The sequence below is a fragment of the Monopterus albus genome, unplaced genomic scaffold, assembly GCF_001952655.1.
Source record: "Monopterus albus unplaced genomic scaffold, M_albus_1.0 scaffold154.1, whole genome shotgun sequence".
Lineage (NCBI taxonomy): Eukaryota > Metazoa > Chordata > Actinopteri > Synbranchiformes > Synbranchidae > Monopterus > Monopterus albus.
Window position 1 is genome coordinate 345,960 of NW_018128034.1, and position 15,193 is coordinate 361,152.

The 15,193-nt window shown below is 39.8% G+C and overlaps 1 protein-coding gene across 5 annotated transcripts in view; it reads right to left on the bottom strand.

Annotated features, from left to right (window-relative positions):
- The window catches only part of fam135b (family with sequence similarity 135 member B), a 52,839-nt gene that overhangs the window by 15,044 nt on the left and 22,602 nt on the right, over nucleotides 1-15,193 (bottom strand). For all 5 annotated transcript variants that reach the window (XM_020614921.1, XM_020614924.1, XM_020614922.1 and 2 more), the window contains 9 exons: nucleotides 11,363-11,433; nucleotides 10,714-10,887; nucleotides 9,649-9,775; nucleotides 4,356-4,515; nucleotides 3,756-3,805; nucleotides 3,163-3,318; nucleotides 2,359-2,432; nucleotides 2,116-2,270; nucleotides 37-2,032 (listed from right to left, as the gene is read on the bottom strand). In XM_020614921.1, coding sequence (XP_020470577.1) covers nucleotides 37-2,032; nucleotides 2,116-2,270; nucleotides 2,359-2,432; nucleotides 3,163-3,318; nucleotides 3,756-3,805; nucleotides 4,356-4,515; nucleotides 9,649-9,775; nucleotides 10,714-10,887; nucleotides 11,363-11,433 — 2,963 coding nt within the window. The remainder of the gene's footprint in view (nucleotides 1-36; nucleotides 2,033-2,115; nucleotides 2,271-2,358; nucleotides 2,433-3,162; nucleotides 3,319-3,755; nucleotides 3,806-4,355; nucleotides 4,516-9,648; nucleotides 9,776-10,713; nucleotides 10,888-11,362; nucleotides 11,434-15,193) is intronic.

The window sequence follows — 15,193 nt, forward strand, 5'->3', positions numbered from 1 at the left end:
TACAACAAAATTTGTTCTCTGATAAAACAAACTTACTTTAGCATTCGTTCATTGGTTTCGTCCTCCATATTCAGAAGATTGAGTGAAGAGGAAGAGATGACACCAAAAGAGCCCAGTGGCTGATGGGTTATAGGTGAGGTAGCCTGGCGAGCGGACAATCCACTAATGGATGGAGAGTCTCTCAGAACAGAGGAAAATGGCAGACAGGTTGGGGCACAGGACACTGACATGTTCACCACCTCCACCATCTTCTTATTCATGAAGGCCAGCCCTGAGTTGGGGATCCTAGAGGGCTTAGTCTGACCATCTAAAGGTTCTTTCTCTTTAAATAATATCCCACTGAGGTCAACAGATGATGTGATATCATTGGCTGTCAGTCCAGCAAGGTCACTGGGCCTCTGTATTGTGGTGGTATTGTTAGAAAGGTCATTAGAGTGTTGAAGCCCTGAAGGTTCTAAAAATGTACGTGACGGATCCTCATCCTCAACACCAAGCAGTTTGGTTTGATGAAAACTTTGGCAGTCATCTCCACTGTTAATTCTCTTCTGATTTGCTGCACTTTTATGCACACATTGTTTGTTTCTACAGCTACAGGGCGTTGCTTCCAGTTCAACAAGATCCACATCCTCCACTGAGGCGTTTATGACTCTGACGTCTGTTTGATGGTTCATATTCACCTCCCGGCTGCTAATAAGAGCACTTTCCTTCACATGAGGGCTCTCTACAGACTTTTGTAAAAGCAACACTTCAGACATGCTACTTAACACTGACTTTGCTGTGTAGGGCTCTGACAGGAATTGTGAAGGGCTTGACTTGTCAGAGTTAATACCTTCCGTCGGAATAAGAACAAGATTTGTTGATGAACTCATGTCAAATAGAGATGATTCAGACTGCTCTGAATCCAGAGTGCTGTTCAAAGAGGAGCAGGTAATTTTACATGAATCCTGGTGTTGCACTAAGCTTTTGGCAGCTGCTTCCTGACTGAGCAGCACATGGTCTTTCTCAGTATCTTCTGGACTGCTTATTTGTGGCGCAGAGACTGACTTGGTCAGTTTGCTGAGCTGCTGCTGGTCCTCCTCGTAGGGGAGGGAGCTAATGGAAGTGAGTGAGGCCTGTATACCTCCACTTGGAAGGCTTCCATTACTCTCCATTTGAAGGCCTTCAAGAGAACTGCGGTGGACTGGGTCCCGACACACTTTTTGCTGTGGGATCTCCTGTTCACTGGAGAAGTCCAGAGGAGGTTGGCCTTGCAGTGTAGTTTCCAAGGGCCACACTACTGAGCTGGGCTCACTCTCGATACCTGAGTCAGAAATAACTGAGGGTGAGCGCTTCATGATCTTAGGGCCAACCAGGCCTCCACGGTGAGTCATGTCTTTTCTGAAATCACCGGGAAAGGAAGGTATAACTGGGTGGATATAGGCACTGGGTAGGCTGATGAGAGGAACATCCTCACTCACGTCATCCATGGAGTGATGTAATGGCATTGCAATGTCAGACTCCTCTTCATTGTTTTCACTCTCTCTTGCATTGGTGTCACTGATGACATCACAGTGTCTCTTTGTATTCTCTGTTACATGTTGAGCAAGAGACTCCTCACTGCTGTTATTACAGTCATTTAGAGGATTGTGGTTTGGGGACTGAATCAGGACCTCTTCTCTTCTATATGGATCAGCATCACAGCGCTTACCTGTAATGTACCTCAGACCAGGACTACAGTTCTCTCCAGCTCGGCCTTGTTTCTCTGCTAGTTCATTAAAGTTTTCTGCCTCTGCTTGAGAGAGTTCATTGCTGTCCTCTGGAGAAACAGGGCTCTGGATTCTTCTGATGTTGGTACAAGTCTTACTCTTCTCTGCTATAAGGGAGACATATGTTGGCAGGTCCATGCAGTCATCACTGTCCACAGGATCCTGGGGTTTTGCTGGTGATTTGGCTCTCTGGCCTCTTTTGAGAATTCGACTGGCAGGAGTGATTGCAGGATTTAAGTTGGCCTGCTCATCAGTGGTTGCATGCATTGGCACATGTGATACCCACTCTGAAAAGGGAAGGACATTGTGGTTCTAGAGTGATTAAGTACAAATAAATCAAAGTTTTCAGCCATTTTCCACAGTATATTACCTGTTTGATTAGATTCAACATATCTGTCCTCAAAGATGATGGGCAGGCTGTTCCAGTCTCCATCTATTTCCAGGCACTCAACAGGTAAAGGAGGCATCCTGATCAGGTAGTCTGAGCCACGCACCTCTGCAGCTATCTGGCCATGTCTGTTGATTCTGAATGTGGAGTGTAATATCATAAATAATAGATACTGTTCCATTCATAAAATGTTATTCTTCTCTTTTTGAGATGGCCGATACTCACAGCTCCTCTTGAAAAGTCAGAGATATCTCTTTGGGGTGTTCAGTGAAGAAGTATGCCTCTGAGAACCTCCTGACCTGGATTTTCCAGAAACAAATAAAACAGTTTTCACCTTGATAGAGCTTCAGTCTCATCTTTAATTGCAGTTACTGTATACAGAAGATGATGAAAACAGTCATTCTCATCCATTAAGCATTCAAGGTTTGCACACAAAAAAATATTCACATCATGTGCTTCAGCCTGTGAAAAAAAGCTTTGAAAGTCAGTCACTGTGATAGGCAAACCAACAGGAATATTTTTTTCTGGTGTATTTTCACCCCACTATAATTACAGAATAAGTGTTAATTGAAATCTTAACTCCACTAGTGAGAGTAGGCATGACAGTATACCCTTGGGGTACTCTTATATTAAAGCAAACACGTTTATTATTTTCAGACAACTGAGTCGAAACAGTGCCACATAAGAGAGCCTTGAGAGCTACTCCACTGTGAAGTACATATTCATATTAAACAGCCCAGTGATTAGTGAGAAATTGCATTGGGAGTTGTATTAGTCTGCTCAGCTGAGTTTAAGCTATTGAGATTTAGAATGGCATCTTATGCTGCTTAGTGCTGTGAGATCACTCTGACTCTCCAGGCTTTGGTCAATTTTAACTCCAAACAAACTTCCTTATGTCTTTTACTTTAAGTGGCCTCTGTTTAGCCACTCTACCTTAAAGGCCTGCTTGATGGAGAGCTACTAAAGTGGCCATGCTTCTGGCAGGTCCTTCTGGCATTGTATAAGCTTTGGATGGAGTGTGACTCTCACCCTGAGGGTGTGGTGCTCCTGGGCCAGATAGGAGAGGATGTGGGGGTTGAGCACAGTGGACTCCAGGAAGCGGCTCCACAGAGCAGCCAGCTGGGAGCAGAGCAGATTCACGTCCCTGCTGATCTGCTCTGCGACCTTCTCATGGCCTTCCTGCAACTTATAGAACATGGACAAATTTAATATACATCTGAACTGCACAATTCTATTTTAGCATCCATGGTTTTCTTGCTTACATCTTTATACCTGACCTGAGGTCTGCCTGACTTTGGATTGCTGAAGGAGAGAACTTGTGCATTTATTTTCAAAAGGCTGGTAATAACAGCTGGGCCATCAAGATCAAAGATTTTTATTGTCAATTCACTATATGTGCAGGACATACAGAAACATCAAAATACTGTTTCTCTCTCACCTAATGTTGAATGCCCATAGCATTTAAGAAACTAAAATAGAATAAAAGTAAAATAAACAGAAAACCGAATTCAAGTAATAAGGATAAACTAGATGGCAATAAAAAAACACTGTCTACCAATGGAAACTTCACTTAAACGTGGCTCCACATTATGTTGCTATGCAGTAGTGGTGAATGAACATACCTGCAACTCTATCGTGAGCTGATTTAGAGTTTCTTCTACAGGCAGCCTCTCTGTGGAAAGAGAGATTGTTTGCAGAGCAATTCATTATACTAATTAGGACCTAACATAAAACACAAAGCTGTAAAATTACCCTCTTTTGTACTGAGAATTTAAACTGAAAGTTGTAAATTGAAATCCATTATTAAAGGCCATAAAAATAATTGCGTGTTGTTCACCAGTGTTGGAAAGTAAGTCAGTACATTTACCTCAGCAATGTGATTGTCCTGAGTAAATTGATTTTCTGCTACTTGAACTCCACTACATTTCAGGGGCAAATATTATATTTTTTACTCCACTGCTCTATTTGACCAGTTACTAGTTACATTGCAGTTTACAATTTTTTGTCCACAACATATAATGCACAATTGTAAATTAAACTACTCAACAACAATGGTTGAAATAGCTCTGCTGGACTAATAATACCAATATAATGGTGCTTACACATGGTGTCAGTATACTGCAATACTCTGAGAGGGATGACTATGCATAATGACTACATCTGTTTTTCATACTTTGAGGATATTGCAGTATAGTACAGAGCTTTGCATATGCTATGCTCACCTGAGTCCAATGGAGGCTGCTGGAGCGGTGGTATTTCCTTCATCAGTGCAGCGTAGTAGGTGTGGAGGCCTCTGTGTGCCACCAGCAGGAGGCGACAGAGTCTGCGGTGCCATGTATGTGCTCTCTGCAGACAGTTTTCACTGGGTACATAAAAGCTTCCCTGTGGTGAAGAAGACCCAGAGGAAATGTCAGCTGCTTTGTAGGTCAGTAGTCACCTCAGAAAAATAGCCTGCCTCAACAAGGAACATGCTTGAACTTTATAGCTAGCACTACAACAAATGTGTAAGCATGTCACTGAGCTTGTTTCTGCACTGGCAAAGTCATGATGATAACTTGGAACATCAAATGGGACATTAAAAACAAATGGGCCCTTAACACAGCTTGCTGCAGGCTGTTAAAGCAGATCAATACATATATGTGGCACAGCAAGTTGTAATGCACCCCTCTTGAAAATAAAATTTGTTTGAAATTTGTTGAAACAATAAAAATGATAATTGATGTGCATAATGTAAATTACCAAGCAGATCAGTGAGGGAGCAGCATACTGTATAACATAAGCTCAAGGTCAGTGCCCCAGCTTTGAGTGAATTAGTTAAACATGAGTTGTACTATCGGCCATGTTGCCAGTAGGTGGCTCTCTAACAATGCAGTAGTAATAACTTTCATCATTGCAATTTACGGTAAGTGTTGAGTATAACACGTCTTTGTCCACACAGGTACAAATCATGACACCCTTGCTGCCTAATGTCTCCCATTTATCTTTCTGAAGAGTTAATGGACTTCTACCCAAACAACTATCACTGTACACATGAGCTGTCATACTTTGGAGCCAGTGAGCCTTGAATGTGACCAGCCACTGTCCTCATCCGCTGGTCGCCGAACTGAAACAGTCTGCTACCTGCATGATGGGATGTTCTGGTAGCACCAGTGGGGTTCAGAGCTTTGAAAGGCATGTAATGCTGGAGTATCTGGGGATGTACTACAATTTGCCCCAAACAAGTAAAGTCACCGACCAAATCATGGTTTACTTTCTCTCAGGGCTGATACTGCTTGGGTGCTGGTCCAGTTCACCTGACACATTATTTTCTGCATCTGTTTACTGCTGTAGAACTTTTTAGTTTACAGTCACAGTCTGTAATGATATCTAAGCAACAGGGGCAGATCTAGAGGCTTTTGGACTGGGTGGGTAGGCTGAGGCATACTCACACAGTGGTGGCACATTTGAAATTCATGTAAAAAGTAAAGTAAAACCCCTAGTTCTATGAAATAACAAACCAATAAGAATCAAATTGGTTATTTTGTGAAAAAATGAGACACACATAGTGCTTTCTTTAGCTAACTTTGGGTGCACTCCTTATTTACTCCTGGCCGGGGACACTGCTGCTACATTTTTTCTTATTTGTTGCTGAAATTCACAAACTGATGCTAACAGACCACACAAGAGGAATCACCACAGCTGAAGACAGCATGGTGTGATTCACTGATAACTTAACCATTATTTAGTCATTAACTTGAAGGCTTGTCCCATTTCATAGGGGAAGATTTCAGCCACTACTCCATGGAACTCTGTTTTTAGGATTAACTCAAAAATGAGGGTGCACTCAAAAAAAAAAAAAAAGGCATTGCTGCTGCTGTCAAATACGTTTAGTATTGTAAAGAATAATTTATTTCTAACATGATTTCTGAGTTTTTACCTTTGGTACCATGTTTTATTTCCACCAGAAACACCACATATTCTTGTGTCTCACTTCTAATAGCATCTTTTCCACTCAAAATATACTTTTATACCACTGAGGAAACCTTTTCTTATCTTTTGAAGTTGATATTTCCCAGAAATAACAACATAACAGTGACAGAAACATGGCACTAAAATGCAGTGGTTTTAAGGGGGAAAGTGCTGAAAATGCAAGAAAGCCACAGGTAGAAATCTCTAAATAAATAAAGGCTGAAGCAGAAGGAGGCATTGTGTGCAGATTTCACCTGCAGCTATGTGGTACGTGGTGCTTGTTTGCAGAACTCATTACTGTGATCAAACGAAAGCCCCCTGCCCGGCTAAACACAGAGCTTATTAAAGTGCACAGCCAGGAGTGGGAATAAAAACCAGGAGCAAGAGGGTTGATGGGGACAACCATGGTGCTCATTAAGATTTACAGTGCAGACTGTGACGTCAGCAGGGATCTGAGAGATGCGTGTTATAAAAGGAAGCAAAAATGAAACCTACAGCTTTACAACTGTGCATACAGTATGCTGAAATAACTGGCAAACAAAAGGAAAACTACAGATAAGAGGCCAATTTGATTAAAAGTAATGACTACTTCAAGATCAGTGGCATGGTGAAATGTGGAAACTAATTTCTTTAAACTAGGCCTGACACTAATACTGATTATTGCAATGAAAATAGTGCAAAATGACTTGCAATTACAGTCCAGCTTGATTGTATATAATTTTCTGTTAGCATAAAGTTGTAATATATACTTTTTAACACAAGCAGGATGCATTTGTATGCTAAATATGAAGCTAGAGCTAGGAGATTGTCAGCTTAGCATAACACAAAGACTGGAATCATGGAAACCGGCTAGCCTGGCTCTGCCTGAAGGTAAAAAAAAAAAAAAACACAACATACCAACCAGCACTTCTAGGGCTTACTAATTAACAAGGTAAGCTTTGTTTAATATGTAGAAAATCAAAAACACCAATTTATGGTTTTATGGAGAAACCATGGAATGATTTCTTGAAGGAGTGCAGTGACTTTGCAGAGCATTTCTATATAATTTGACTTCCCAAAATGTTGGACTAGTCCTTTATCTCAAAGTCCACTTATTAGCTTTTTCTAGAAATTTCCAACTGGTAAGTACAGTATGGATTAGTGTACAGTACACTCTGTATGTAGTATGGAGTTACTATGGAGACCTCATCTATGTAGAAAAGAACTTTTTGGCAGAAACAAAACATGACAATAGAAATTCATTAAAACTGAATCATCATTTATCACTTGGGGACTTTGGTTTCCAGCCAGTCAATGCAATCGAGAGTAAATTATGTGGCAATTTTGTCTTAGAAGCTTATAATTGCTCATGTATTAACAAGATTTTCCAGCTGCTGCTATTTAAGATGTACAACTACATGTTTGTGTGATAAAAGTGTAATACAATAAGTTCTTATGAAGTAAATTGTATATCTCAATTGATATGATAACAGTGACTCAATTATTATTTATGTCATAATGCAATTCTGCTGCTGAAACACAGTATATGTGTAAATGAGCACAGAGGCATGAGAGGGAGGAGACAAGGCTACGTCACTTCCAGATGCTAAGTCTGGAGCCCACATGCTTGGGCAGGTGGATACTATGAAAAGCCACCATGCCACACAGCAATAATCTCCTTGTTGGCCTCTGGTTTTTAAGCCTCCGGGACTCCATGAAGCACCAATAAATGACAGATTCTGAGGGACAGACAGTTTCAGTAACCCAGACCAGAATAACTCTCTGCTCAGCTCTTGGGCTGAATCCTGCTGCTTAGGGACGACATGCCAAAACAAATCACAGCTAAATCTGTTGCACTCTGTCCCCAAACAGAGATTGTGTTTACGAAATTGCTCTGCATTTAGCTGCCAGCTTACAGAAAACTTAACTGCTTCTAACCAGGACCTGGGCCCCCTAGCTCAATACCTGAAGTCGACTGTAAAAAAAATCTCAGGGTTATAGTTGCTTTCGTCAACGAAAATTATGACTAAATATCGTAGTAAATGAAACTTTATCACGTGACCAAAACGAGTGACGAAAACGAGACGAGACGCAACGAAAATGCTGGTCGTGTGACGATGACTATAATTAAATGTATAATGCAATATTGTTGATGAAAAAACTAGACTAAATGTGGTTCACAAAATAAAAACTATGCCAAAATGTCCCTTTATTTTCGTGGACCAAAACGAAATGAAATGTTATGTTACATAGAAGTGGAAAAGAAAACTGGGTGTGTTGTGGAAAAAGATGGGGAGAAATGTGGCCACAAAATCACACAAAATGTGTATTGGATGTATTCTTAAGTCTGTAAGGTAACAATAATGTAATAAGATAACCTTGTTTGAAATGGGTTTGGCTAAAAAACTTTTGGTGTCATCTATACTACTAGGTACTTATACTATGTTGACTGGGTTAAATAGAATTGCATTACTAAAAAGAGACTAAAATACAATTTTCATTGACTAAAACTAGACTAAAATGTCATCAATTTTCATCGACTAAAACTAGACAAAAAAGTATGAATGTGACTAAAACTAATATAAACTAAAATGACAGCTTCACACAAAGACTAGACTAAAACTAAAATTAAAACAGGCCGCCAAAAACAACTCTACTCAGGGTGATGTTTGATGGCCACTTGAGGTTTCACAAGCAAATCAACTCAGTTGTGAAATCTACCTTCTAAACCTGAAGCTGTTAAGCAAGGTCAAGTCATTCCTTTCTTTTAATGATTTTGAGATTGCAATCCATGCTTTTATCACTTTTAGACTTGATTGTTGCGATGCTTTATACTATGGTGTTAACCAGTCCTCCCTCACTCGTCTCCAAATGGTGCAAAATGCTGCCGCTTGTCTTGTCTTTGAGCATATAACCCCGGTACTGGCTTCTCTCCACTGGCTTCCAGTACATTTTAGAAATGATTTGAAGTTATTGATTTTTGTTTTTAAGGCTCTTAATGGTTTGGCATCATCTTACCTCACCAAATTAGTGCATTGGTACAAACCTACAAGGTCCCTCAGATCTTCAAGCCAATTTCTTTTAAAGGTTCCTAGGGCCAGATTTAAAAGCTGGGGTGACTGTGCTTTTATTGTTGCAGCCCCTAAATTGTGGAATAGTCTACCTTTTAATGTTAGATCTGCTACTGACCTGACTACTTTTAAATCATTGCTAAAAACTTATTTATTTGCCTTGGCTTTTAATACACAGTAGGACCTGATGCATTCCTTTTAATTTTGATTTATTGAATGTACAGTATGTCTGAGTTATTGTGCTGTTTTATTTTTTGCACTGATCTTATTTATTCTTTTTTAGTCATTTATTGTCATTTTATTCTGCCATGTAAAGTACTTTGGTCAACTGGATGTTGTTTTTAAAGTGCTATATAAATAAATAAATTTGATTTGATTTGATTTAGAAAAACAACAAAGACAATCCATCTGAATGGGGACAATACCCGGTTCATTTTGAGCCATTTGTAGCTTTGTGAAACAAGAATGGCTTTGACTTTTTGTGAATTTCTATTTGAACAGCTAAAGGTTAACATACCTCAGAGTTGTCTGGCTTGCAGTAGCCAGCTCCGAACACGAGGTTGTCTAAAGACATGGCAGATGGGTCGCTGGTGCTTTCTGGTGAGCCCTTCCCCAGCCAGGAGCCCTTCCCTGTACGTGCAAAGCTAGAGCGAGAACAGGGAGGACACACACAAGGACAAACCATGAGTGTGTTTGCATGTGTGTGTGTGTGAAGGAAGACAAATTAGATGAGAGACACTACCGTTTCAATTAATCAAGTGCTGCAGTAATCTTTATAATGCATGGCTAAACAGAGTTTTTGATATTGTGATCTGAATTAATCAGAAGAGTGTTTATAAAGATATCAATTCAAGCAGCTAACAGACAAACTCTTAATTGTGACTGGCAGAACAAATACAAAGAGGAAAAAGGGTGTGCCAACAGTTCATTCTTTTGAGCTCTTCTGTGTTGATATTCATACAATAGCAGGTTTTCACTCAAAAACTGAAAATAATAAACAGTTCTATAATTAAATAACCAACAAGAAAATGTACTTCTTAAACTAAATCCCTTCCTCAAAAAATTGTCTATTCATAATTTAGCAAAAGGAGCTGGATTTCTCTTTGGCTCTTTTACACAACATAGCAACACTGTACTCCTACAAAGTGATCTTTTTAAAGATCTAAAAGCCAGAAACATAAAATAAAAACTGTAACAGGCAGGTAAGTGTGTTGTCTGCTCTAATGTGAGCTGCCTTGCATGCTGGGCTAACTTACTACCTACAGTAGTAACCAATCAAGATAAAAATCCTCATTAGGTTTGTGAAGTTATAGGTGAGATCATAAAAGTACAAATGAGTACATCCACTCAGTAGTGTTTTTGTATCAGAGCAGCTCCTCTGTCCTTTTTTCTGTTACCCGCAGTAAGGTTCCATTTGCTAAACACACTGCCTAGTCTGCATTTTAAATTTTTCTGTTTTTCTTACTGAACTGTCAGTTGGGTTCCCAGCATCATACAGTATCATATCAAGCAGGTATCCCTGCTTTCTGTGAATTTCAGGTCTGCCAAATGTGGATGTTTGCACAGCCCATCTTAGACCTACCTGATTAGTGGCTGATGTAAGGCAACCAGTGAGGCATGTATCGAGACAGAAATGACAGACAGGTGGAAATAGTCGAACATGACTGGGACGTGGTGATGGAGGCCTTTCCTCGGGTGGAAGTGGAGGCTGAGGGTCCGACTGCTGATCAACGGGACGGTCACTATCTCTGTCAACCTAAGAAATGGAAGGAGGCCACTGATACACTTAATGACACAGTACCTTATATACAGTAGCTCTGAAAGTGACAGAGTACTTGTTTTTGCTATAATTATCTTTAAATGTAACAAAATAAAACCAACAGACTATACCATCTAACACTGGAGTGTCTATTCCTTTGTAGAAAAAAGTTCTTTTTTAGAGTGGAAGCAAATGGTGTCTGAGAATGTGGACTGCTGCTCACCAATAATCTAAGATCATTATTAAGGACATTGTCCTTGCAGCTATAAAAGAAAGAGTCAGAAAAGTCTGCAGCTTTACTGTAATGACAATGGAGACCTTGAAGATATTCTGCAGCCATACACACTGAGCAAAAATAAACAGAGTACTTAGTAAGATATGGAGCAGGCATTGTGCCTTTGCTGTGTTTGCTAATGCAGATTAGCCCTTATTTTATGCCAAGTTTTCATTCTCACTCTTGCATAAAACGTACTGCTGCTCGTTGTCGGTAAAATGAAGGTCCAGCTTCAACTGAAAGTCCACCTCACTCAAGGCTTCCTCCACCTGCAAAACATTGGTACCGTAGTGTTGTTAACAGTAGTGCTTAGTGTAATAATACATGAACAATATAGGAACAGGACTGAAAGGGGAAGAAGTAGATAAAATAATGAAAATGCCTCATGGAAACAGACTAAAGTTATCAAGTGGCTTTTGAACATGGGCTAGCCAATAGAGGTGCAGAGAGACCAGATCATTTTCACACAGGAAATCTGCAAAGTGTTCAGTGGCATGGGAAACGGTCAGAAAACATACAGCATGATGGCGCACAGAGTGAGTGAGAGATTAAAAGAAAATGCTACTGTACACTCCTGAAAAATCTATTCTCAGCATATATTTGACCTTGATGTCTCCACTTTCCACATCACACTTGTGTAAGCTGCACACTGACCACTGATTGGCTTAAAGACCAGATATGATTTCACAAAATCCTGTTAGTAAACATCCAAGTGAAGTAACAGTAAAAAAAAAAAAAAAAGAAAAAGTTGTAGTATATGATACGGTGAGGATGGGGCACATACTTGGTTAAGGTTCCTGCAGGTCGGTCATAAGATACTAGAGTCTGCAGCATGAAGGTCGGACATTTTTACTTTTACTCAAGTTAAGTATTTGAATCAGTACTTCTACCTTTACCAGCCACACTTGAATACACTCACACAACACATCCTCATACACACAGCCACATGTAAAACTCCCTGAATCTCTTTTGTAATTGTCCTGTATCTATTGTCTTGTCTTCTATGCTAATCCTAATGTTTATGTTCTTGGTGTGGTCTACAAACTATAGGACAACATTTATTTTAATTCACTGAAGATTTAGCACAAATGAATTACTCTCATGTTCTTGAGTACCATTGAATACCATGGTGTATGGAAATACAGAAACAACCAATAGACCAAACACAAGTGAAGCGTCATTGGATGCAACAGAGTCCTTTAAAGATGAGGTCCTAACAGTAGGCTAAAAGGTACATCCATATACAGTAAATCTGTGCAGTTAAGTCCAATAATGATGTTGTGATTGATGAAGCATGCATACAGGTGCACAGGCTAAATGAGGGGCTATTTTTGTCTGTGCTATTTGTAGCAGATAACCTCTGGGGAGCCTTTGAGAGAGTTTACTTCTAAAATCACATATACTGTACCTAGCCCCTCTGTCTGCATACCTCCACACCAAATGTTTACATTTAATGAAATCTTCGAAAATCAGAAGTCATGTGAGACAAAACATTCCAACTCAGACTGGAGCAGGGATCCTTCCACAAGAATCCAGGCATAAGCATGCTGTACACATGAACTACAGCAAGATTTGAGAAGGGCCACCTTAATTCCCCCACTTCTCAGCCTCAGACCTGTCGCATCGCTGTCACCACTGATCATTTTGAGCTCCGATGGGTCCACATAGCAAAGACAGGCAGAGTGGATATTTGGGGTCAAGCTCACAGTGAAACCATAAAGGACAGTACATCAATAACTGTCTGGCAGGTTTACACGTCTGCTCATTTCAAGCTGGGTCACAGGAAATTTACATTTGTCTGTCAATTAAAGCACTTCATAAAGCTCATTCTGATTTTCTATCTGTGGTGGTTAGGACAGAGATCGTTTAAAGACAAAAACAGTATGCTCCTCTGTGGCATTTGGGGGCTCAGACTTTATTTAATCATTTCAAAATTTTTCAAAACCTGCTAAGTCCGGTTTCAATTTTTTTTTTGCAACTGGGGACGCTCAGGAAAGGATGGGACTGAGTAAGGGCTTGTGTCAGAGACAGGCCCTGTTGGTGGTCACTGATTGTTGAGGTACAACAATCAGAGGTGGCACAAAGAATTGGATGGGCTGCATGATGATTAACAGAACAGAAGAGAGGAAAGAACATATCTGTGTTGCTTTTTCTTCCTGTATCTTTATGATCTCATAAAAACATGTTGTCAAAAGCACATTGCTACTTACTTACACAAATAAATATATGTGACAACCAGTGAGTAAGCAGACCCTTAGAAACTTCACGTTAAGAACTTGCTTTCAACAACAAGGCATACAAGCTTCAAACAGCTGTGCTAACAGACTGTAAATGTTTGATTGTCAAGGTGTTCAAATATGTATTTTTTCCCCATGTTTGAACAAAAATTTTGAATTTAGAATAAAAAGTGACAGTTAAACTAGGCTCTGAAGTTATGGGTCACAGGTCAAGAGAAGGCCAGAAAAGATTTCTGCAGACCCCTCACATTGTGGACAATCTGTTCGAACTCCTCCCCTCTGGATGGGGTTACAGGCCACTGTATGCCAAAACTACCAGGCACAAGGACAGTTTTTTTGCTCAGGCCATCACTCTGATGAACACTTACACCCATGACTGTATAACAGAATGACAACCCTCAGTGCAATACTTTGTAAATACTATATACTTTTGTATATATCTATCTGGAAAACTGCATCTAAACTGTGTGTATACATATATACATAAAAATATATACTGTATGTCCACATCTTTTCTAGCTCTTCTTTTTCAGCCCTTGGTATTTAGCTCTAGCTTCTCGTGTTCCTTCTTTCTGATGTTGCTATTGTGGGACGAGTGAGGAATTATTATATATATATGTATTTATATATACAGTATAAATACAAACACTTATATACACACTTCTATAAGTATTTTATTTTTTTCCTAATGCCAACTCTTTTTTTTGCTCTCTCAGTCTTATCTTGTTTACTTGTCAACTCATTACCTTATGGAAAAACATTGTACATGCACATCAAGAGCCACTGTACCGGAGTCAAATCCCTCGTGTGTTTAACACACCTGGCCAATAAAGCTGATCCTGATTCTGACTGTGATTCTGTAAAATCGCCTGCTCGAAGCTGTTGTGTTGTTCGAGAGCTTTGTCTGTTCAAACGTTATCCATACACAGGCATTTCAAGTTAATTTCAGCTATTGACAAAGCAGCATTACAGTAATATTCCATTATAATAAAATGATATCATTATTCCACAATGATATTACTTCTTCACTACATAGCTACTGTATAGCCGCCTTTCTTTCTACCAAAGGAACTTTCCCCGGTCAACAGGAACTACTGGGGCAGGGCCTGTAGTGCTGCCTGTGATTGTATTATCATTCTTCTATTCTATTGATTTATGTGTCCTGCTATTCGTGTTTTATATTAGTGAAGCACTTTGGTCAATGTGCTGTTGTTTTAAAGTGAGTTAAAAATAAATTTTGATTTTATGTGAAATACTGCTTAAATATGTTCTTAACACCCTTCTGCCGACCACCACATTTACAGTGACGAACAGAAGTATTTGAACACCCTGTGATTTTGCAAGTTCTCCCACTTAGAAATCATGGAGGGGTCTGAAATTCACATTGTAGGTGCATTCCCACTCTGAGAGACAGAATAAAAAAAAAAATTCAGGAAATCACATTGTATGATTTTTAAAGAATTTATTTATCTTGCACTGCTGAACATAAGTATTTGAACACCTGAGAAGCAGCAAGAATTCTGGCTCTCAAAGACCTGTTACTGTGCCTTGAAAAAGTCCACCTCTACTCCACTCATTAATCTAAATTAGTAGCACCTGTCTGAGCTCTTTAAAGACACCTGTCCACCCCACAGTCAGTCAGATGCCAACTACTACCATGGGCAAGACCAAAGAGCTGTCAAAAGACACCAGAGACAAAATTATGGACCTCCACAAGGCTGGAAAGGGCTACGGGGCAATTGCCAAGCAGCTTGGTGAAAATAGATCAACTGTTGGAGCAATTGTTAGAAAA